Source organism: Canis aureus, chromosome 5 (assembly GCF_053574225.1).
Source record: "Canis aureus isolate CA01 chromosome 5, VMU_Caureus_v.1.0, whole genome shotgun sequence".
NCBI classification, from domain to species: domain Eukaryota; kingdom Metazoa; phylum Chordata; class Mammalia; order Carnivora; family Canidae; genus Canis; species Canis aureus.
Genome location: NC_135615.1, coordinates 59,131,101 through 59,155,641, shown reverse-complemented (window position 1 = coordinate 59,155,641; position 24,541 = coordinate 59,131,101). Strand labels below are relative to the sequence as shown.

The 24,541-nt window shown below is 43.5% G+C and overlaps 2 protein-coding genes across 21 annotated transcripts in view; one reads left to right on the top strand and one right to left on the bottom strand.

The window, feature by feature from the left end:
• The window catches only part of CSNK2A2 (casein kinase 2 alpha 2), an 80,175-nt gene extending 59,897 nt beyond the window's left edge, over positions 1–20,278 (bottom strand). For 3 of the 6 annotated variants that reach the window (XR_013380119.1, XM_077898261.1, XM_077898262.1), the window contains exons 1-2: positions 19,503–20,241; positions 15,480–15,622 (exon numbers count right to left, since the gene is read on the bottom strand). Coding sequence is in view for 5 of the 6 variants with exons in the window: in XM_077898261.1 (XP_077754387.1) it covers positions 15,480–15,622 (143 nt within the window). In the remaining variant the exon portion in view is untranslated. Of the gene's footprint in view, positions 1–15,479; positions 15,623–19,502 lie in introns of all 6 variants that reach the window. The other 3 variants (XM_077898257.1, XM_077898259.1, XM_077898264.1) reach the window with 3 other exon arrangements.
• Positions 20,279–20,323: 45 nt separating this feature from the next.
• The window catches only part of CFAP263 (cilia and flagella associated protein 263), a 110,692-nt gene continuing 106,474 nt past the window's right edge, over positions 20,324–24,541 (top strand). For 13 of the 15 annotated variants that reach the window (XR_013380117.1, XR_013380118.1, XR_013380116.1 and 10 more), the window contains exons 1-3: positions 20,324–20,664; positions 21,641–21,764; positions 22,734–22,895. Coding sequence is in view for 11 of the 15 variants with exons in the window: in XM_077898246.1 (XP_077754372.1) it covers positions 20,441–20,664; positions 21,641–21,764; positions 22,734–22,895 (510 nt within the window). In the remaining 4 variants the exon portion in view is untranslated. The remainder of the gene's footprint in view (positions 20,665–21,640; positions 21,765–22,733; positions 22,896–24,541) is intronic. The other 2 variants (XM_077898248.1, XM_077898245.1) reach the window with 2 other exon arrangements.

The following is a 24,541-nucleotide window of genomic DNA, read 5'->3' as shown; positions in this document are numbered from 1 at the left end:
CATGTCTCAGGTTGATAAACGAAGAAATAGCATATAAGTTTCTTAATTACAAATATGGAGGTCAATGCCAGAGGAAACAGTAAGAAGAATACTAATTTTCTCAGAGAAGCAGGACTTAGGTGTGTGTGTGTGTGTGTATGTGTGTGTGTTGCCTTACTGATAATTGCTAGAAACCTTGTAACATAATTCCATGGGCTGTAGTGAGAATGGACTCAGATGAAGGATAAAAGTCATGACAGATTTTGTACTGTTTCATTTTTTCTCCCACAGAAAGTAAATTTTTGCATTATTTGTAAAATCAAATTAAAATTTAAAAACTGAATATTCATCAAGAAACCCAGAAGACAAGCCACAGATTGGGGGGAAATATTTGCAAATGGCATCTCTGACAGAGTGCTATTGTACTCAAAATATACAAAGAACACTGAAACCTCAACAATAAGAAACAAACAACTCAATTAGAAAACGGGCCAAAGACCTGCACAGACATCTCACTGAAGAAGATAGTCAGATGGCAAAGGAACATATAAAAGATGCTCCACATAATATGTACCAGGGAAACACAAAATAAAACACTGAGATACCATTACACACATTTTAGAGAGGCCAAATTCTGGAACACTGACAGCGCCAAATGCTAGAGATGATGTGAGGCAACAGGAAACTCATTCATAGCTAGCAGGACTACAAAGATGGTGCACCGACTGTGGAAGACAGTTTGGCTATTTCTTCCAAAACTAAGCATACTCTTACAGTATAATCCAGTGATCACAGTCCTTGATATTTACCCAAAAGAGTTGAAAGCTTATGTCTACACCAAAACCTGTACATGGATATTTATAGCAGCTTTATTCATAATTGCCAAAACTTGAGAGGGACCAAGATGTCCTTTGGTAGGTGAGTGGATAAACTGGTACTTCCAGACAATGGGATATCATTCAGAACAAGAAAGTTATAAAAAGACATGGAAGAACCTTACATGCATTTTTGCAAGTGAAAGAAGCTGTTCTGAAAAGGCTGCATACCGTATGATTCCAGCTGTATGATGCTCGGGAAAAGGCAAAACTGTGGAGACAGTAAAAGGATCAGTGGTTGCCAGGGTTTGGGAGTGAAGGGAGGGAGTATATAGGTGAACACAGGGGATTTGTAGAGCACTGAAAATACTCTACGTGGTCCCAGAATGATGGATACATGCCACTATGCATTTGTCCAAACCCGTAGAATGTACAACACCAAGAGTAACCTGTAATGTCAACTATTGACTTTGGCTGATTATGTTACATAAATATTGGCTCATCAATTCTAACAGAAGTACCACCCAGGAGGAGGATATTGGTAATGGAAGAGGCTGGGTATATGTAGGGGCAGGAAGGATATGGTAAATCTCTACACCACTTCCCTTCAATTTTTCTGTGATCCTAAAACTGCTCTTAAAAAAAAAAAGTCTTGATAAAGAAAATTGAATGTGATGGGATGCCTGAGTGGCTCCAGGATTGAGTGTCTGCCTTTGGCTCAGGGCGTGATCTCGGGGTCCTGGGATTGAGTCTCACATCGGGCTCCCTATAAGGAGCCTGCTTTTCTCCTTCTGCCTGTGTCTCTGCCTCTCTCTGTATCTCTCATGAGTAAATAAATAAAATCTAAAAAAAAAAAAAAAAAAGAAAATATAATATGCATTATACAGGATCTGGAATGTTCCACATGAAGCTATTAATGGTTTCCTCTAGTGCACGGATTGAGATGGAGGGCAGAGAGGAGGGGAAAGCTTTCTCTTTCCTGTATGCCAATCAGTAATGATTGTTTGACAAAAACTGTGATAGTATGAAAGCCTTTTCAATAGAATAGGGTTCTGAGAGGCCTGGTAGTTTTGGCTGACAAGTGTCTTTTGCTTCTGACAAAGGAGGAGGGTGAGGGTTCCAGCTTGGCAGGGATGGGTCAGCTCCAGGGGATCTGGTAAAACCAGCTGTGACATCACAAGGGCATGTTGATAGGGTGACTCACTTTGCAGGAGGGGTGGAGATGGCTCCCTCCTTTTCTTCTATGTGAGCTGCCCATGGGCCTGGAGCCTGCAGAGCGCCCTTGTTTTGGCAATCCTAAAGGAAGAGTTCTTTCCAAATCAATAGGACCATTTCAACCCAGGCCTATACACACCCAGCCTGGGGTGGGGGTGTTCATTGCTCAATCAAGGTTCATTGATTGGAGCAAGAAAAAGAGGAGGGATGGAGGGGGGCTGGGGATGAGCCTTGAAAATGGCGATCTGAACAGTCTTGGACCTATAGGTGTGTGTGGCGGTTGGGGATAGCAAAAGCTTCTTATCAACCATTGCTTCATTAGTAACCTTTGATTTAAAAACATTTTTGGGATGTCTGCCTGGATGGCTTAGTTGTTTAAGCATCCAACTCTTGATCTCAGCTCAGGTCTTGACCTCAGAGTTGTAAATTCAAGCTCTTCATTGGGCTCCATGCTGGGCATGGAACCTACTTTAAATAAATAAACAAATAAATATTTTTAAAGTAAATAAAAGAGCTTTTTAAGTATGGCCATTTTCTTACTTGGCCCTCAGGATCACCTGGTGTAAACATTCCCATTTTCCAGTTGGAGAGACTGAGGCCTAGAAAGATTAGATCACTTATCTGAAGAGTAAGTTAGTAGCTGTGTGCCATGTCCTCTTAGCCAGGCCCACAGACCCTCTTTGCTTTTTTATCTGCTACAGAGTTCCTCCTTAAGACACAGGAAAGGTACCTCTGTCCCAAGACAATGGTTTCCCTCCTTGAAACAGTGTTAGCTAAGCAGCTGGTGCCAGGCTAGCAGGTGCAGAGGGACCCTTAGACAGTGCTGGTCTCTGAGTGGGTCATTACTTCTGCATCCACCCAGGGTTGGTGGAACTGTTGCTCTTGGCTGGGCACAGTGCCAAGTACCCTACATGCACAATCTTACCACAAGCCTATAATTTAAGTATAGTATAATATAATAGCCAGGCTCACCCTATGGGCAATTTTTATAACCCTGTTTCTATGCTTCTTCATTTTGCTTTTTAACATATAGTAGTAAAACAGCAACAGTTGGTCTTTCTTGATGCCTGTTGGCCTGTGTTCATTCAACATGTACTTAACTGAGCACTTGATCTGTGCTGGTTTCTACTAGATGTGGGCATATCACAGGGGACAAAATATGGTGTCCCTGCCTTCAAAGAGATTACAGTTTCCTACTGGTCAGGTGGTCCAGAGAGACCACAAACAGATGTTAATCACTCTTGACCTTCATAGCATGCTGGTGATATGGGGATAGAGGTGAAGGAGATTATGTCTCAGGTCATGCAGAAAGGAGCTAACAGAGGACTGGGATCTTCTGTGGTCAAAGTGGAGACAACTGGAGCCATGATGGTATTTATAGAAAAGTGTTACTTATGGGTGCCCCAGAGGTCCTGAGACCCCACAACACACAGTAGATGGAGAACTCTGGACATCAGCCATCCCTCCCCATAGCCAATTTTATCCAATTTTGCTAGCAGCCCTTTGTAGGGAAGGCAGGCAAGATCTCTTCACTTAAGGGAGGTTTGGAGAAGCTGAGTCCCTTGTTCAGGCCACACAATTAGTGGGAGATATAAAAGAATGGGGGTGGTTGGGCTTAGACTCCAAATCCAACTCCCTCTCTTACCCTGCCACTCTGTGGAACTTAGAGGAAGGAGGATGAAAATAAGACCAAGAGGGACCCTGGCTTTCCAGACAGATACCCTCACCATAGTCCCATGCTTTGAGGTTGACAAAGCACTCTGACACTCACATCCTTGTCACACTGTCTGTTCCTTCTTTTGTGGTCACTTAAGACCTCACCTGTGCCCTAGAGGTGAGCATATGCATCAGCAGGAAGGACACAGGTGGCATATCCAAGTAAGTCACTGAGGAAAAGTATAATGAAGGATCTCTTACAAAGGTGAAGGTAGGATCCAGGGAAACCAACAGGAACTGGTAGTCCCCTGGGGCCTTCAATGGCTAGCAACCATCATCCCTCTTAGCCTAGAGAGGCAAGGATAGAGAATGATTACAGGGTCCAGGAGGAATGGTGTTGTGTTGAGAAGGTCCTTTGGCAGGAGCTGAGACCTTCAGTGGAAACATGCAGCTGGCTCACAGCAACCCAAAAGGGAAAGAGCTAGAAAATCCATACCATGACTATAACCTCTTCTTATCCTCTAGGCTCTTGTGTGTGCCTCCCATTTGATAAGTCCAACCTAAATTCAGAAAGCAAGAGAGTCTGCTTTTGTAGTTTGCATGTGTCCATCTCCCAAGGCACAGAGGAGGGTGGAAAGGGTGGAGAGTGGTCATGGAGGGGCAAATAGGAGAGATCTAGCATGGCAGGACCCAAACAGACCAATAGACCTTTACTACCTTTACATCAGCCCCAGGACCTTTACTAAGGCTACTAGGAAAGACACATTCTCTCTTTTCTGGGGTTGCTCAGCTGGTAGGACTTGAGGCTGGGGCCACTGATCATTTTTTTACCACATAAAAGTGAAGCTTCATAGTGAAGCCAGCATGGAGGAAAACTGAGTCCAGAAGAGATGGAGGGGATTGATGGCATAATTGTGTCCCTGGATCCAGCCATGCCTGAAGATTGAGAAAGCACCCTTAAGAGCCAATGAGTCCTTACTTTGTGTCACCTGGTAGGAGTCAGGATTCTGGAAATCCCGCACTGGAAAGCATCCTGACTGATGCAAGTATCTGATGCACAGGTGCCTGCAGGTGGCCAGGACTGAAGACGGGCTGGAGTGGCCATGACTTGTAGTTTGTGAGCACCAATCCTTGGGGATGGGGGAGTCCTGAGGCCCTGATTTAAGTGATGAACCTAGAGTGGGAAGATGTCCCTAAAGGCAGCAGCTTTCATGTGAGGTCATGACACCAATATAAAACTCTTATGTACCAGCTACTGCTTCTTATGTTTGACATACATCAGATGGTGTTATCCTCTTCAATATCCTCTGGGGGCAATACATCCCTATTTTACAGATGAGGAAACTGAGGCAAAGAGAAGTTAAGTGATTTGCCAGAGCCAGGATTTTTAAAAAGATTTTATTTATTTATTTGAGAGAGAGAGGTAGAGGGGGAGAGAGAGAGAGAGAGAGAGAGAGAGAGAGGGAAGGAGGGAGAGAGGAGAGAGAGAGACTCTCAAGCGGGCTCCATGTGGGTTGATCCCATGATCCTGAGGCCACAACCTGAGCCAAAAACTGATAGTTGGATGCTCAATTGACTGAGCCACCCAGGTGCCCCTAAAGCCAGAATTTGGAATCAGGTAGTCTGGTTCTTCTTAATCACTTTCCCTACCCTTCTGCCCTAAAACTTCCCTCTATAAAACTGAGTAAAATCCCAATCAATCAATGTAGAAAACAAATATTAGCACAGTTGTTCTGCAGGTAAAGGGGTCCAGGTCAAGGTTCGGAGAAGAAAGACCTAAGCTCCCTGAGATTCACCATCTCACTGTGGGCTCCCCCATCCCCAATTAAGCAGTACTGACATAGGGCCATTATGGAGTGTGCTGGGGAGGCAAGGAGGTGATTGGGACCCATATTCAAGAAGAACCTCAAATGCATACTTGGTGTAACTATCTTATGAGAAGCACTGTTATATTTTGCATCATACTTTTTGTTTTAAAACCATTGATTTGTTGGGGCACCTGGGTGGCTCAGTCAGTTGGGCGTCTGACTTGTGATTTCAGCTCAGGTCATAATCTTGGGGTTGGGAGATTGAGCCCTGCGTTAGGATCCCCAATGAACTGTTAGGATCCCCAATGAATGGGGAGTCTGCTTGGGATTCTCTCTCTCCCTCTTCCTCTGCCCCTCCCCCCTGCTCACTCGTGTGCACACACACTTTCTCTCTCTCTCTCAAATAAGTTCAAGTCTCTTTTTTTTAAACCATTGATTTGTTAAAACATATACTATAATCTTTGTAAACCTCCCCACCGCCCTTTTGGGGCCCCCACTTCCTTTCCTTTCTCCTTTTTCTTCTTCTTCTCCTTCATTGTTTTTGAAAGTTGAGGTATAAATTCTCCACTAAAAGAAATTAGAGCTGTTTGGAGAAATGGCTGATTCCAGATTTGGGTAAGGGCAATATAGGTGAACATCTAGTTTGCCAGAAAGTAAGCAATACACAAAAAATGGTAGCAACATTGCAAAAGGGAAAAGGAACCAACTTTAAGGAGCTCCGATTGGCCAAATTCAGTATAAATTGAACATCAAATTAAATAATGACAATAAGGGATTACAACTCATAGAATAAAATAAAAATCCACGAGTCCATATTGATATAAGTAAATAAAGTAGAATACTAACTTAAGAAACATAAAAGGAATGGTGGAGTTTAAAAATTGCCATTTGCCAGCTGCCATAGTAACAATTTACTCAGCAAGAGTCAACAATGAATACTAAAACTGGTGGGTGAAGGTATGATAGGAAACAGGTTATTTACATAGACTTGTATCTCCCCACAAGATACTTAAAAACAACAAAGAAAAAAATAGTAACTTTACAGCAGAAAAAATCTGGCAGGCACCACCCTAACCAAGTGATCTAAGTTAAAACCACATGATGTCACATGCCTCCCCACACGTTGCCCTGAGAATGACGCATCACTTCTGCGATATTCCTGCCCAAGATTCAGAACTTGCATATAATCACAAGATAACATAGGACAAGTCCAAATGGCGGAGCACTTTTCAAAATAACTGGCCTTTACTCTTCACAAATGTCAAGGTCACAAAAGACAAAGACTAAGAAACTGTTCCAGATCAAAGGAAACAAAACACATGACTTAATGCAATTCTGGACCAGAAAAATTCATGTAGTTATTTTGCTAAAAAGGCAGTAATGAAACAATTGAGAAAACTTAGGTAAGATATCTACATTAGATAACAAAATTAAATCAATGTTTATATATTGATTTTTATAATCTTTTAAGGAAATGTTCTTGCTTTTAGGAAATACAAATACTGAGATATATTTATACAAATAAATACTGAGATATTTAGGGATAAAGGGACTCATCAGATCTGCAACTATTCTCATGTTTCAGGAAAAGGGAAACATTTGGGTAAGGGATATAGATGAACATCTAGTTTGATATAAATGAAAGAAAGAGATATTTAAGAGAGAGGGAATGATAAAGCAAATGTAAGATGTTAATTTATGAGTAATGTGGAAAACCTGTGTAAAGGGTGTATGGCAATTCTTTATTATATTGTGCGACTGAAATTATTTCAATATAAAACATTTAAGATAGCACCATATTAAAAATACACCTCTTGGAGGGATTATTAATGTGGTCCCAAAAGGGATAATTTATGATCTGAGGCTGGTGTTTGGGTAACATAGGCAAGTTCATTATATACATTATTTTATCAGATAAAATACGTTAATTATTGGCTTGTTAAATCTGAAGGTCATAACTTGTTTACAGGCCATTACTAATCATAAATAAGTGTATGATTGCAAATTCTTGAATTGTAACATATACACAGTGTATGTTGTAAAGTGTAAAGTGTAATTTTGCATTATATATCATCACACATAGATATAAACATACATGTTTAAATTCTGCATGCTCTACTACCACTGATGCTCACCCACTGCATAATCTGCTCAGGAATCAGGGAAGGTGGGCATCATTAACCTTATTTAAAAATTTTTTTAAAAAATATTTTATTGATTTATTCATGAGAGACACAGAGAGAGGCAGAGACACAGGCAGAGGGAGAAGCAGGCTCCTTGAGGGTAGCCTGATGTGGGACTCAATCCCAGGACCCTGGGATCACGCCCTGAGCCAAAGGCAGCTGCTCAACCACTGAGCCACCCACATGCCCCCATTAACTGTAAAAGGAAACTGAGGAAAATCACACACAAGCAAGGGGCAGGATCCAGAATCAAATACCCACCATTTGCTTCGACATGGATGGACCTCGAGGGTATTATGCTGAGTGAAATAAGTCAATCAGAGAAGGACAAACATATGGTCTCACTCATTTGGGGAATATAAATAATAGTGAAAGGGAAGAGGGGAAGGGAGAAGAAATGTGTAGGAAATATCAGAAAGGTAGACAGAACATGGAAGACTCCTAACTCTGGGAAACGAACTAGGGGTGGTGGAAGGAGAGGAGGGCGGGGGGTGGGGGTGAGTGGGTGGCGGGCACTGAGGGGGGCACTTGATGGGATGAGCACTGGGTGTTATTCTGTATGTTGGCAAATTGAACACCAATAAAAAATAAATTTATTATTACAAAAAACACCATCGTCTTTTGAATTTATTTTATCTTATTTTTTATTTTTATTTTTTAAAAAAGATTTTATTTATTCATTCATGCGAGACACATAGAGAGAGGTAGAGACACAGGCAGAGGGAGAAGAAGGCTCCCTGTAGGGAGCCCGATGTGGGACCCAATCCTCATACCAGGATCAGGTCCTGGGGGCGGGGGAGTCAGATGCTCAACCTCTGAGCCATCAAGGTGTCCCCATTTTTTTTTGAAAAAGATTTTATTTATTTGAGACAGAGAGAGAGAGAGAGAGAGAGAGAACATGCAGGAGCGAGGGAAAGGCGGAGAGGGAGAGGGAGAGGCAGAGAATCTCAAGCAGACTCCTGCTGAGCGCAGAGCCTGAGGCAGGGCTTGCTCTCAAGACCCTGAGATCACGACCTGAGTGGAAACCAAGAGTCAGGACACTTAACCGACTAAACTACCCAGACACCCCAAGCCATCATCTTTTGAATTCCAAAGCCAGCATTTTTAAGCACTCTGCTATATCAGTTAATGATATCATCAACAAACAAATGCCGAGGACCAGCCTGCAGATGTCTGGTCCATAGAACCAGATGAAGGGGATGCCCTGGAAGGAGTAGCCTCAACTAGTAGGACACGGCGGTGGGAATGCCAACATGGCTGGGAGGAGCAACTGCCCCTATCTGATGGAAGTCCTCCTGGTGACTACCCAGGTGACCTAAAGCATGTACAACTGGCCATCCCCCACCTACATGTCTCAGCTGCTCCCATTGGTGCAATGATCTTGGTGAATGAGTCTGGTCCTTTTATCTGAAGATCTCCCTGCTGGCCCTGTAGGTCTCTGCCAGGATCAGTCAGGGTCTAACCTTGAAAAAAGAAATCATTCTTTTTTTTTTTTTAAAGATTTTGTTTATTTATTCATGAGAGACACACAGAGAGAGGCAGACACATAGGCAAAGGGAGAGACAGGCTCCCTGTGGGGAGTCTGATGCAGGACTCAATCTCGGGAATCTGGGATCACGACCTGAGCCAAAGGCAGATGCTCAAACACTGAGCCACCCCGGTGCCCCAAGAGAAATAATCCTAAAGCAACTAAAAAGGGTATGATTACAGGGAAATGATTGGATGCACAGGTGGTGGAAGAGGGGGAAAGCCTAAGAGCCACCAAGTGTAAGAAGCCACTGCTACCCATCAGCTGGAGGGACAAGGGAGCAGGTGATGCTACTGAAGCGAAGGGCCAAGGTCACCTGAGGAAGCTGGAATCATGGAAGATACACAGCCACAACCAGAAACATTGCCCCAGGCAGAGAGAGGGAGGAACCCTCACACCCCTAGATTTTTCCTTTCTCTTGTCCGCTGACTTCCAGCCAGTGCCCACCAGCTGACCTGGAGCCTAGGAAATACAGCTCAGAGGGCTCCCTAGGTTATCCCTGTCCTCCTCCTCACACACACATTCAAGGGGAAGGAGAAAAGAGAAGGGGATGGGGAGGGGATAGATATCAGGGCACACAGAGCCAGGATTAGCCCATGGCACTTCCACTGTGGCCTTCCAATCCCTCATTTAGCGCCTTGCACAGATCCAGGGTTCATAAATGTGTGTGAATAAATGATTGACTGTGGGGAAGGAGGTCACCGTGCCCCATGTCACAGATTGTTTTAAAAAGTGAACTCTGGTAATCTTTGGAAAACTGTTTGGCAGGGTCTACTAAAGTTGAACATACTGTGACCTAGCATTTGCACTTCTAAGTGCATATATAACAGAAATGTGTACGTATGTTCACCAGAAGACATCTACTAGAATGTTCATAGTAACTCTTATTACAACAGCCCCATACTGGAAACTCCCCCAAAAGCTCACCAACAGTACAATGGATAAACACAATGGAATCCTGTACAGCCATGAGAATGGACGATCTATGATCACCCATGTCAATGTAAATGACTCTTGTCAAAATGATGGTGAGTGAAGGAAGCCAGACACAAAAGAGTGTGGGCTGCACCATTCCATTTGTATAAACAGAAAAAAGGGGCAATATTAAGGTCAGCTTTGGAAGTCAGGGTCGTGGTTATCCTAGAAGATGGTGGTGACAGTTAAGAAGTATTTGGAGGGCTTCTGGGATACTAGTATTGCTCTTTTTCTTCAACCATGTGCTGATTACACAAGTGTGTTCAGTTTTTGAAATTTTGTCAAGCTGTGCAGTTTCCTGAACAATATTCTTTTATAAAAAGCTAACTTTAAAAAAGTGATCCAGTGAACAAACACTAATTTGAAAAGATATATGCACCCTGATATTTATTGCAGGATTAGTTATAATAGCCAAACTATAAAAGCAACCTAAGAGTCCATTGATAGATGAATGGATAAAGAAGATGTGATATATCTATATCTATATTTATCACATGTAAAGAAGATGTGATATATATAATCTGTATATACATTTAAATATATATGTAGTGGAATATTACTCAGCCATAAAAAAGAATGAAATCTTGCCATTTTTAACAACATGGCTAGATCTAGAGGATATAATGCTAAGTGAAGTAACTCAGAGAAAAACAAATACTATAAGATTTCACTCATATATGGAATTTAAGAAATAAATCAAATGAATAAAGAAAACAGACTCAAAAAAATAGACTCAACTATAGAGAACAAACTGATGGTTACCAGAGGGGAGGTAGATAGGGGGATAGAGGAAATAGTTGAAGGGGAATAAGAGTACATTTATCCGATGAGCACTGAGTAATGTATAGAATTGTTGAATCACTATACTGTACACCTGAATTTTTTAGAAGTGAATACCCTAATGGAAGAACTGTTTTGTTTTCCTGCTTCCTCCATCTCAGCCGAGGGAGCTTCCCTGGAAACTGGATAAAGGAGTAGGGTGGGCCTGGGTTCATGGTCAAAGATGAGAAAGAAACAAAGCCAAAGGTCTAGGCATTTTTTGGGTTCCAAGTCCTGTGTAGACCTCTTGAGTGGTTTTTGTGACTCCCTCAACACACACACACACACACACACACACACACACACACACACACTCCTCTAGGGGGCATCACTATGGTAATAAGAAATGAGTGACTTAAAAAAAAAAAAAAAAAGAAATGAGTGACTTGCTTCAAATCACAAAACTAGGAATGGTCTGGGGCTGGATTTGAACTCAGTCGTTGGCTACAGAGCCCAGATTGTTAATATCTTTGCTCCTCCATGATGCAGAGAGAGCAGGAGACACAGTAATGTTGACTGTGGGTCCTTGTCCTTGGCTACATGCTTCTGATTTTCTGATCTTCAAAGTGGGAGCGACCTTGTAAGTGGACTAGCCCCAGCTCTGATGCTTACCCAGGACTTTCTGCCTCTGTCTCACCTTGGCTGAGACTAAGTGATTTCCATATATTTGATAAGACACCAAAGATATCTGGTTATGCCTGATGTTCCTTCTGCTTCTAGATGAAGTCAAAGGCCTTTGTCCTTACCTGGCGATCAGACCTAGACGAGGGTCTCTGAAACTGAGAAGGGAGTTGAGTTCAGCAAGGACAGCAAGAGAAAGCATCCAATAACAGCTCATATTAGAAAGGGAGGTCAAAGGGAGTCCCTGGAGGACAAAGAGGAAAACCAGAAGGTGGATCTTAGCAATGACCTTCTTTGCTTTCTTCTCCTGGGAAGGTAAAGCCTAGACTGACCTTCCTTCAATTTCCCAAAAGTGCTTGCTCTTCCCTCTGGGCCTTTGCATAAACTCTCTCCTCCCTTCCTCTCTCAACCCTACTCTCCCTTTGGTCTTTGCTTGGGGGCTAAAGTTGTGGTTGACTTTGGGCTAATGAGCCTAACCTATCTGTTTGTGAATCTTACTCAGTCTTCAAATCTCAGCTTAGACCTTACCTTCTCCAGAATACCCTTTATAACCCCTTGAAATCTGAGCACTTGTATTTCCTTACAATAGCACTTACCACACTGGATGGCTAGTGTTTATATCACACTGGAAGGTTCATGTGAGCAAGCATACCAGCCTTGCTGCTCACTATTGCATTCCTAGGGCTAAGCTCATAGTAGCTGCTAAACAAATATATGTTGAAAGAATGGAGGAAAGTGCCTGGCAGCCATCAGGTGATTGTCCACCTCGCAGGGCTGGTCCCTCTCCCATAAATTGCAAAGCTTGAGTTTCTTTCTCTGGTTTTTGATCATCTTCCCTCTTGGGAAAGAAGAAGCCAGGCATTTATTTATGATTGAAGCTTGATATTTTGGGTGGATCTGACCATATCATTCTTAAGTCAAAATGCAAAATGCTGTAAAAATGCCAGGCAGGGGGCAGCATCCACATGGAGATACTGGGGGCTATCAGAAGAAGGAGTGGTCCCAGAAAAGTGGAAAGAGAAGGACCTCTGGACGACTTGACGGCACTCTGAGACCCTTTCTGTTTGTAGCTGTGTGGATTAACAGAGACACATACTCCTTGCTTCCCAGAGAAGAAATGCCTCCTTCTAAAGCAAAGTTTCTCAACTTTAATACTCTTGACATTTTGAGCCGATAATTCTTTGTTTGGGGGTGGGGCTGTCCTGTGCCTTGAAAGGTTAGCAGGTTGAATAGTGTCCCCCCAAATTCATGTCCACATAGAACTTCAGATTGTGACCTTATTTAGAAGTAAGGATCTTTGCAGGTGTAATTAGTTAAGAATGGTGACATGAAATCATCTTGGATTTTGGACTGGCCATGAATCTAATGATCATTGTTATCATAAGAAAAGGAGAGGATACATAAAGACACAAGGAAGAAGCAGCGTGAAAGTGGAGGCAGAGAGTGGAACGATAGAGTGACAAGCCAAGGAATGCTAAAGATTGCTGGGAGCCACCAGAACCTGGGAAGCATTCTTCCCTAGATCCTTCAGAAAGAGTGTGGCCTTGCTAACACCTTGATTTTGGACTTTAGTCTCCAGAACCATGAGACAATAAATTCTTGTTTTCAGCCACCTGAAATAAATACAAGTACCACCACTGCCTTCTGTCCTCTAGATGCCAATAGCAACCAACCCCCTCAGTTAAAACAAACATAAGCATCTCTAGACATTGCCAAATGTCCCCTGGGGGCACTATTTTGCACCCCACCCCCACCGGAATCACCACTCTATCAGGTGAATACCATGAAAGAACAGAGCAGAGTAGGATGAACCCAGGCTTGAATTTCAGCCCCAAGATAGCTATGTAGTTTGGGCAAAGTTGCTTAGCTTCTCTGAGAATTGGTTTCCTCACTAGTAAAATGGACGTTAAGAAGGTACCTGTATCTCACAGAACCATCAAACTGATGCAATGAGACAATGTGTAGAATGTGCTTAGCATGACGTCTGGCACATAGCTAGCAATCAATAAATAGTAACTGAAACAATATTGTTATAAATGTTTTCATTAAGCAATAATAATCTTACCTAATTGGCCATAAATATATTAAGAAATAATAATGGCAATTGTCATCACTATTATTTGAGGCCTGCAAGCTGAGTCAATTTTTCAGTTAATAATCTACTACAGATAGTTGTCAAACTAGGGTAGTGGCTCCTTCCAGATGGAGGATGTGTGCTGAGTGTCCATCTTAGTGTCATACTTTCCTAACTACTGTTTTTTCTTACTCCATCTCATTTCAGCCTGAAAATAAACATGTAAGATGCATAAGGTAGTCATTTAAAATATGTCATCCCAGAACATGAGAGACTCCTAACTCTGGGAAATGAACAAGGGGTAGTGGAAAGGGAGGTGGGTGGGGGAATGGGATGACTGGGTGATGGCACTGAGGGGGGCACTTGACGGGATGAGCACTGGGTGTTATACTATATGTTGGCAAATCGAACTCCAATAAAAAATATACAAAAAAATATGTCATCCTCATTTTACAGAGGTGGAAATTGAGGGACAAAACACTGAGAGACTTGAGTCAGGTGGCAGTAGCCTAGCAGCCTCAAACCGCACTCCATGAAAACACTCTGCTCCTGACTCCCTCCACCTCTAGGTTACTTCCCTTACCACTTCTTTTAGATATCTGATACTACCTCCCTAACAAAGCTTGACTCTTAGAAATTCCACTCAGTTCAACTGAATAGACCTTAGTGAAAGGACTATCTACACTCACATGGACGGAGCTAAGGAACCAGGCAGGAGGGTGAGCTATCCAGGGACTAGAAGCATTCTAGGTGTGAAGGGAAGGGGAGGGATGGTGAAGCTAGTGTTTATCCATGGCTGATACTGAGTGAGGGGACGCTACACAAGAGGTGTGGTCATGGAGGGCTTATGCCCTACCACGACTGTGGTGCCCAAGCAGGGAAGCAGTAGGAAAGAAATCCCCCACTACCCTCCCCCTGCCCCCCCCCATCTCTCTTCCCGCCCTCATTGGATGAAGCTGCCGGAAGTCAGACAGCAAGGGAGCCTGGGAAATAGAGTCCACAAGAACTAGTGTCCCAGGATGTAGAGGGTGGAGGGACAGGGATAGGGATGGGAGACACATCAGTGCAAAAATGAAGAAGGTGGTGGTGTGAAGGGGGCAGAGGTAGAATCAGCAAGCAGCACAGATGAGGAGTTGATGTGATGATGGGCTATGTTTGTGTGAATTCTTCCGCCACGAGCAGGAAACCTGAACCTTTTGTATCTTAAGGGCTTATTTCAAAAACTGACCAATTTTGCTTGCTAAGTTGCCAGGACTCAATAGGGGGCAAGGAGAAGGAGATATCCTTGAAAGATAATTGAATCTACTAGTTTATATCCTCTGCAAACAAGTTGTCCAGATAACTGGTGCTCACAAGGGGTGTGATGAAAGCAGAGATTATGTTTTTAATTGGCTTTTTGAAGAGCATAGATGGTAGGGGTGGGGATGTGGCTGTGCAGGGAGAGCCAGTGAAGCTGGCAGTCAGATGGCCAAGGCTGGCTGTGCTCTTGTGAAGAAACAAATGCTTTCTGATACCCACTACACCCATCATCTTGGGGAGAGGAACCTACTGTCAACGACCAGGCAGGGATGGATTCTGGATTACTAAAGGAAGGAGGTAAAAGGGGCAGTGCCTGGAAGGTTGTCTTTGGGAATGGTCTCCACCTTTCCTTCCTTACCAGCCCACCTCAGGGGAGGATTCAATGTCTGATTTAAGCCCAGAAGAGGGAGGTATGCCCAGTGGACTTAGCTTTTCTCCCTAGTGTCTGGAAATTATTTGCTTGGAGCATCTCAATGGCCTCCCTGCTGGTCACCAAGGTTTACTTACCCTCCCAGGTGGGAGTGAAGACAATGCAGTGTCAGAACTAGACGAAGAATGACATCTCCTGTCACCTCTCTTCTATACCTTCCCTCTGCTTTCGTGAATCTCTCTGGCTGCCCATAAGGTAGGTATTTATCCCATTTATTCATCTTTAGAAAAAAAGAAGGAAGAGATTTTGGGACAGAGGCGATCAGGGACTTGTCCAGAGTCATTCATACAACAAAAGAATGACTGTGCCCAGATTCCAACCTGAGTCTGTTTGATCCCAGAACCTGAGCTCTTAAACTCCTCATAGTCCTGCCTTCACATTCTTGCATTTATTGAATAAATATCTCTGGGGCATCTACCATATGCCAGATGCTGTTTTAGGTACTAGGGATAAAGGCACATACAAAACAAACAAAATTATTTGCCCTCATGAAGCTTATATTTTAGTTGCTAGGGGTAGGGTGGAACTGGGGACACAGACAGATAAACAAATAAATAAGTGGGTTGCCTCAGTTGGTTAAGCATCTGACTCTTGGTTTTGGGTCAGGTCTTGATTTCAGGTCATGAGATGGAGTCTACATTGGACTCTGCACTCACTATGGAGTCTGCTTGGGATTCTTTCCCTCCTCCACTCCCTCCCCCCTGCTCATTTTCACTCTCTCTCTCTTTCAAACAAACAAACAAACAAACAAAAACAAACAAACAACAAACAAACAAACAAAATCCTTAAAAAAATTAATAGGTAAGGGGTATCTGGGTGGGTCAGTCACTTAAGCATCGACTCTTGATTTTGGCCCATGCCATAATCTCAGGGTTGTGGGATTGAACCTCAAGTTAGGCTCCATGCTCAATGGGGAGTCTGCTCAAGATTCTCTCTCTCTGCTCCCCCCTCCACCACTTACACTTGTGTGCGTTCTCACTCTCAAAGTAAATAAAATCTTTTAATAAATGAATAAGTAAAATGCACAGTAATTTATTTATAAGTGTCATGGGAAGAATAAAGGATAGAGAATACCAAGGGCGGGGTGGAGAGGGAGGTAGGGAGGGAACCTAATTTTACCTAGGGTGATGAAGAAAGGCTTATTGCAAAGATATTAATTTAAGAAAAGACCTAAAGGAGGTAAAGTATAAAAGGAGTGAAAATTTGGTAAATAGGCAGTGTTTTCTTCTCCCCACCCTAGGTTTTTCTGGGGGCATATAACTGACATGTAACAAATTGCACAGTGAGGGGTCAACTATGATAATTCAGGCAAAAGATGATGGTAGCTTGAACTAGGGTGGTCATAATAATGAGAAGAGTTCTAGGTTCATTCTGAATGCACAGCCAATGGGCTCTGCTCACAGATCCAATGTAGGGCCAAGAAAAAGAGGGGAGTCAAGAGTTAGCCAGTGATTACTCCCAGTTTTCTGGCCTGCGTCCCTAAGAGGATGGAGTTGCCAGTTACTGAGATGGAGAAGAATGGGTGAAAAGCAGATTTGGAGGGAGGAGTTTGACATGCTCACTCCACACTTGTGTGCAGCTACTAAGTAGGTACTTTGATGTATAAGGCTGTAGAGAAGAGACTGTGTTTGTTTGCTTGCTTGTTTTACAGCTTTACTAAGGTATAATTGACGTACAATACACTGCACATATTTAAATATTGAACAACATACAACTTAATAAGTTTTGAAATTTTTATTTGTGTTTAAATTTTAAAGCACTGTTGTTTTTATTTGTGTTTAAATTTTAAAGCAACCCAAGTCTCCATCGACAGATGAATGGAGAAGCAAAATGTGTTATGTATGTACAATAGAATATTTTTCAGCCTTCAATACGAAGGAAACTCTGACACGTGCTACCTGGGAATGAACCTTGAGAACATGCTAAAGTGAAAAAGCCTGTCACAAAAAACAAATACTTTCTGATTGAGTTTATTATTTTTTAAGATTTTATTTATTTGAGAGAGAGAGCAAGTGAGAGAGAGAGAGAGAGAGAGCAAGAGCATACACACACACACACAGAGAAGGAGAGAGAGAGAGATCAACAGAGAGAGGGAGAGGGATAGGGAGAAGCAAATTCCCTGCTGAGCAGGGAGCCCAATGCAGAGCTCCATCTCACTACTCCGGGATTATGACCTGAGCCAAAGGCAGTCACTTAACCAACTGAGCCATCCAGGGGCCCCTCTGATTGAGTTATTTGAGGAATTGAAAGCAGTCACAAAGTGCTTGGAGACAGAAAGTAGAATGGTGGTTGGCAGAGGCTGGGGGCGGGTAGGAAGGGAGGGTTATTGTTTGATGGGCACAGAATTTCAGTTTTGCAATGTAAAAAAGCTCTGGAGGTTGGTTGTCCAACAACGTGACTATACTAAACGCTACTGGACTATACACTTAGAAATGGCTAAGATGTTAAATTTTATGCTGTGTTTTTTACCACAATTTAAAAAATGTAATACAGCAAAACAGAGTGTGAACAGCAAGGTATTTTTGTTTGGCAAATGCAGATTTTAGTTCATACACAGGCTATATTACTATATTTTAATATCTTTAGGATTGAAATTTATTATTTGTGTCAGTTCAGGTCCTCTAAGCCAAGGTGGAATTAGACTTGTGAAATTTATTTAATGGAGGAAATGCCTGTGGTGGACAAGGAAGATGAAACTGGAGTAGATAGGGAGAGTGTTCAGGCCACAGTACAGGTCTCATACTTGGGAAAGAAAAGAGGGAGGATTGGAGAGGAAATTTCTCAGATGATAGCATCTAACAGCATTTCAGCCAGGCTGATGGGGAGTCCCTAAGCCAAAGTTCCCCCTTAGATGAGTCCCTGTAACCACTTCTCACCTGAGGTCACTTCTCCTTCCATACAAAATAGATGACCAGGTGCCACTCACAGCTCTGCCCTGTGAAAAGATTTTCCTCCTCTACTGTCTTTCAGAGCCTTCCATGAATGTGGTTGTGATGCAGCCACCCTCCGTGTTGGGCTTGTACTCACATTCCAAACCAGCCCACCTCTAAACCAAGCTCAGGCTTTTTCCTCCTTTTTAGCTGGTTGTGATCCTGTCCCCTCTCTTAATATGGTCATGAGTGTAAATGGGTGTGAGTGTGGTGGATGACAAGTAGGTCTGGACTTCCTGCTCATGCAGCTTACTCATGCTCCCTGGTCCTTCTGGGACTCGATCCTGGACAGAACATTTCCATTTTGCAATGGACTGAAGCTGGGCCTGTCCAACTTTATACCTCGGTGGGTCCAACAGGACTCACATCACGATGAGCAGGGCTGGATGCATGCTTTTTATAAAAAAATTATTTATTTATTCATGAGAGACATAGAGAGAGAGAGAGAGGCAGAGAGAGAGAAGCAGGCTCCATGCAGGGAGCCTGATGTGGGACTTCATCCTGGGACTCCAGGACCATGCCCTGGGCCAAAGGCTGGTGCTAAACTGCTGAGCCACCCGGGGATCCCCTGGATGCATGCTTGAGCGTTCTGTCCCTATGAGGGTCTAAAACCAGGCCAGGAGCTGGTTTTCAAATGGTGTGAAATATCCTCCTGTGGACTGCATGGTGTTTTTGCAAAATCCCGTGTCCTCAATTGTGGTCCCTCAACTAGATCTTACTTTAAGCTTCACAGTGCATCTTTCCCTACCATCAATACTTCTAACCTTATGGAACTTGTGTGGACCTGCCGCACAGAGTCCTTTCTGGCCCTCTTGGGGCGGGCCTCTATTTGTATCACCTGGTATATGAACATCTTCAGTATCTCTAAACGTGGTCTGCATTGCTCCTAGAGAGGCCTACCAGAGAGAAGAAGGTGATGGCAGGGCTCAGCCTCTCTGCCATCATCTCCAGTATTCCATTCTGGCCCCAAATCTGCACCCTATGCAAAATAAAAACCAAAATCCAAACCCCCCAAAACAAAAAATCTTTCTTTGGAGTTTAGTAACTGTATGTTGATGCTAAGGTGCGTCCCTTATGGGAGGAGGTGGCTGACCTCCACTCTAAGCAGTTTATTATAGCTTGCCTTCTAACCACATCCAGCGCGCACCTGACCGGGAGAAGGCTGCTCACCTTGGCCTTCTTCCATCCCAGGGCGGGCAGACAGAACGCCAGGCTGCCGCCCTGCGGGTCCTTGCGGGGCACACATCAGTGTAGAACCTGACTGTAGGAGCTTCGGGTTCGGCCAGACCTTGATTCCATTCCTGTGTGACCACGACCAACTCCGCCAAGCTACTGCTCAGTTCCTGATCCGTGAAATGAAGACAGTAATACTAATTTCATAAGACTGTTTTGAGGATTAAATGAAATGATGGCTGTGAAAAACTGTGAGGCACCCCATTGTTGCTCTCGTCACTCCACTTGCAACAGTGGGTTTAGGGGCTCTTTCCCTCACTTAATCTGAAGCGAGAGCTGGATTCAGGATTGTCTGTTCCTTACGTTCCCCCAGCACATAATGGCTGTTTCGGTGCCTATTTAGGGTTGTCTCTTGAATTTATACCATTTAATAATCGGTCAGCTTTTCCCTTCTAGGAATGCAGGATATCGGTGTCTGAGAGAAACTGCAGTTAGTGTGGGTGAAGCACCAGGGGGTGAGCAGACATAGCGGCCTCACAGCGAGGCGGGGGAAGGAAGACACTCCGACAAGTCAAATGAACTTTCCGGGTCTGTTTCCTCTACTTGGAGAATAAGCAGAATAAGAGAGAATGTTACGAGAGCGTCGCAAGGACTTGCCTCAACCGTGCTTGGCACAGCGCCAACGGCGGAGGAAGCGCGGCGCAAGCAGCAGCGGCAGGTAGCGGCGTGGTGACGACGGCTGCTGAAGGAGGGTGGGAGGCCGCTCGCTCGGCGCCGCGCGGAGCCGGCGGAGGCCCCGCCCCTCACGCACGCGTCCGGTCGCTCCGGCAACGCGCCGCGAGGTGGCCGCCGGCCGCGTGACGCTCGGCCGCTCGCGCTCGGCGCCCTCGGTCTCTCGCGGCATTGGCGAGGCTGCTGGGGCGCAGAGATGACTGATGAGGAGGACTCCGAGACCGCCGTCGTCGAGTTGCAGGGCGGGGAGGAGAACGAGCTGCCGACTATCCAGCTGTGTGAGCTGGTGGAAGAGCTCAGGTAGGCCGGCGGCCCCGGAGGTTCAGAGGTCAACTGTACAACTTCCCGGTCTCCCAGAGTATCCGGTTGTAGCAGCGGAGCGGCTGTTACTTCACTATGTCCGTGAACAGTTGAGGTCAGAACTGAGGTAATCTTATTAATAGCTACAGTTTTTGGAATGCGGCATGACGTGCTGGGGGGAAAAAGGTGTTTTGATTCCTCCGGCTTTCCATTGAGCATTTTCCACTAATCTTAAATTTTAGCCCACAGGAATTCCCTCAGTATTATCCAATATGCATATATTCATATATATCGTGCACACATAACTTGTATGTTTTAAATATGTAAAAGTTAAAAAGGTCAAAATCTTCGCATATTACAGGATAAACTAGGTTTGTCATCCCCAGTTTATTCCGAGCCTTTCCACCATTTACAATACGCTGCTTGTGGATACTTCATCTCTCTGGTGCTGGAAGGAACAGCTGAGAAACATAAACCAAAGCAAACATCCGAAGATTGTGGATATGTAGTAACTTCAAGCATGTAGTAATTCAGAAGGAATTTCATGAATGGGTTCGAAGATACTGGAAAGTGGAATTTGTAGCTTCATCTCAGCAACGATTTTCAACATAATGCCAGTTTTTTCAGTTTTGTGGCTTATTAGACATTTGAAAAAAATCAGATATTTATTTTTTTAATTATTTATTTATTCATGAGAGACACACACACACACACACACACAGAGGCAGAGACACAGGCAGAGGGAGAAGCGGGCTTCATGCAGGGAGCCCAATGTGGGACTCAATCCCGGATCCCGGGACCACCAACAGAGCCGAAGGCAGCCGCCCAACCACTGAGCCACCCAGGCTCTGAGCCGTCCCAAAATCAGATATTTAAATAGAACTTACTATGTGCAAGGCACTGTTCTAAAGGCTTTGCCTTTCTTATTGCAACTCTTCATAATAGGCACTGTTACTATTCTCATTTTACAGATGAGGAATTTGAGGTACCAAGCAGTTGAGTGTTTTGCAGAAGGTAAAGGTAGCTGCTAAGTATTAAATACTAGTTATTTGGGGTTTGAACTCTTATAAGTAGAACTTACTCAGGTACCCTCTGTCTTGCAGCTATGGAAACTCTGCTCTCAAAACTGAGACAGAGATGTTTGAGAAATATTATAATAAACTGGAGCCCAGGGATCAGCGACATCCACGATTATCAGAAATTATATCAGGAGCCGAATTTGCACAGGTATACTGTGGAGATCTAATAATTCTTTTATTCTCTTTGTCCCTTTAGATACAAGTAGTATTTGTGTATCTGCCTCTGGTATGTCCTCTTTGGCATATAATTCTCTCCCTATTCTACTTTTGATTCTTCCTTCCCTCCCAAGGTTTTTCTTTCAAGTGAGTGTGAAGGGAATCAGGTTCAATTAATAGTGGATTGACTCTCCCAGAATATCTTAGTTTGTTTGAAATAATTCCTTTAAATTGGGGGACTCGAATGTTTACAGGGCCCAGCTAGCCACCTATAATAGGAGTGAAGTGAACCTGCTGTGGGCATGGAAGCTTTCCTCCCTCATCTAAAAGCCAAACCAGGTGGCCTGGTATTGCCAGAGCTGATTTTACAAGAGAAGCTGAAAATATAGATTATTGTGGTGGAATGTCCCAATTTTCAAATGTGGGTAATTAATTTTTGAAAATATACACCTGGATGTAGATCCATCTTTTGAGAGCCAAACAGTCTCATCTCCAGGCCCACACATTCCCTGGGCCATCTGCTGGTGACCTTTGGCTTAAATGTGTAGGGAATCAAAATATTTTTGTCTGTTTGGTTTTTTTTGCTGAACACTGTGCCCCCAGATGCAATTTCTCTTCTGTGTTCAGTTTAAGAAGCATTGAGCTCTGGGCTTCCCCTGACACTGACTTGAATGCTGGTCTATAGTAGGTTCACAGTCCTTCCACAGCCTCAAGACACTTTCCTTTATTTATTTTAAGGTCATTATCAAGAACAGGCCTTTGAATTCTTAAGCACAGGGCCTTAGGCTGACTTCTGAAATAAACATCACCTCATACCTAATATCCCACATCCTTTCACGTTGCATTTGTTCTCCCTGGCTGTCACTCAGAGTAATTTCTAGCAGGTCTGAGTGGTCACTTTGATACCCAATTTGAGCATAAATTCCTACTTGACAGTGGCTTGGTTTTGCTTTTATTACAGTTCCGAGGCAAGCATAGATCCAAATCCCGTATAGGTATGGACCATGTGATAGGCCTCAGTTGTGACCAAAAATGCGAGCTTGTACAAAAGGAGCTGGAAGACATGAAGGACGAGATCAGGCACATGAGAGCAAATGCCGAACGAGACCTGCAGCATCATGAGGTATACCATTTTCTCTATGGCTGGTCCTTCCTGGGCTCCCCACTTCCACCTCATCGAGAAGGACCGAGAATATGATCATATAATTGTTATTTTGAAAGAAGCATCAGTAGGAGAAGACAAATTAAACCCGACTTTTGAGAACCCTGGGTGGCGCAGTGGTTTGGCGCCTGCCTTTGTCCCAGGGCGCGATTCTGGAGACTTGGGATCGAATCCCACGTCGGGCTCCCGGTGCATGGAGCCTGCTTTGCTTATGTCTCTGCCTCTCTCTCTCTCTCTCTGTGAATATCATAAATTAAAAAAAAAAAAAAAAAAAAAAACCCGACTTTTAAGGAACTTCCCAGATGCTGGAAGAGACAACAAATTATAAACCGTTTTTCTTTTTTAGATGTATTTATTTTGGAGACAGGGAGAGTGAGCATGAACAGGAGGGGCAGAGGGAGAGGGAGAGAGAATCTCAAGCAGACTCTGACATGGGCTCCAACCTTGAGGTCATGACCTGACCAAGGGTTGGATGCTTAACTGATTGTGCCACCCAGGTGCCCTTTAACTTTTTTAAATGGAAAATTTCAAAAATTCACACATGTAGAGAGGCTAGCACAATGGACCCCTATGCACGCAACAGCCATGTGCAACAGTGATCAACATATGGCCACCCTTATTTCTTCTGTATCCCTACCAAATTCTCCCTCATGATGGGGCCACTGGGCTATTAGGAAGTGATACCTCAACATATCATTTATACATATTTCCATATATGTCTCTAAGATATGAATTCTTCAAAAAAATAACCATAATAAACAGAAATGCCCTTAAAAATGTATAGTAATTCCTTAATCACATAAGTAATTTAGGATTTAAGTCAATGGGTTAGATGAAAAATCCTTTAAATCATTTTCTGTGTTGGTTATGCATGACCATGGTCCAGGTCTTGTTGGAGACCAACATGGTCAGTTTTCCTCCAGAGAGCAAATATCACTGTTAGTTCAGTTGCCCATGGGATATAGTTGTTGGCTTGCATTAGAGAGCAATATTGAATGAAAAACAGGTATTTCTGTTCTATTTATAAATTTTTCTATTTCTAAACGTGGGCACAGTGACTCACACTCATTGCAGTAGATTCATGTCTTTATTGATGGAATCATCTGTACCACATAAACCTAACCTCCCTCCATTTCTTCCTTGACTCATGCCCCCCCCTTTCTTTTTTTTTTTGTTTGATAAATCCTTTTTAAATTTTTATTTATTTTTATTTTTTTATTGGAGTTCAATTTGCCAACAGATAGCATAACACCCAGTGCTCATCCCATCAAGTGCCCCCCTCAGGTGCCCATCACCCAGTCACCCCTCCCCCCACCCACCTCCCTTTCCACCATCCCTTGTTCATTTCCCAGAGTTAGGAGTCTCTCATGTTCTGTCTCCCTCTCTGATATTTCCCACTCATTTTCTCTCCTTTCCCCTTTATTCCCTTTCACTATTTTTTATATTCCCCAAATGAATGAGACCATATAATGTTTGTCCTTCTCTGATTGACTTATTTCACTCAGCATGATACCCTCCAGTTCCATCCATGTCGAAGCAAATGGTGGGTATTTGTCATTTCTAATGGCTGAGTAATATTCCATTGTATACATAAACCACATCTTCTT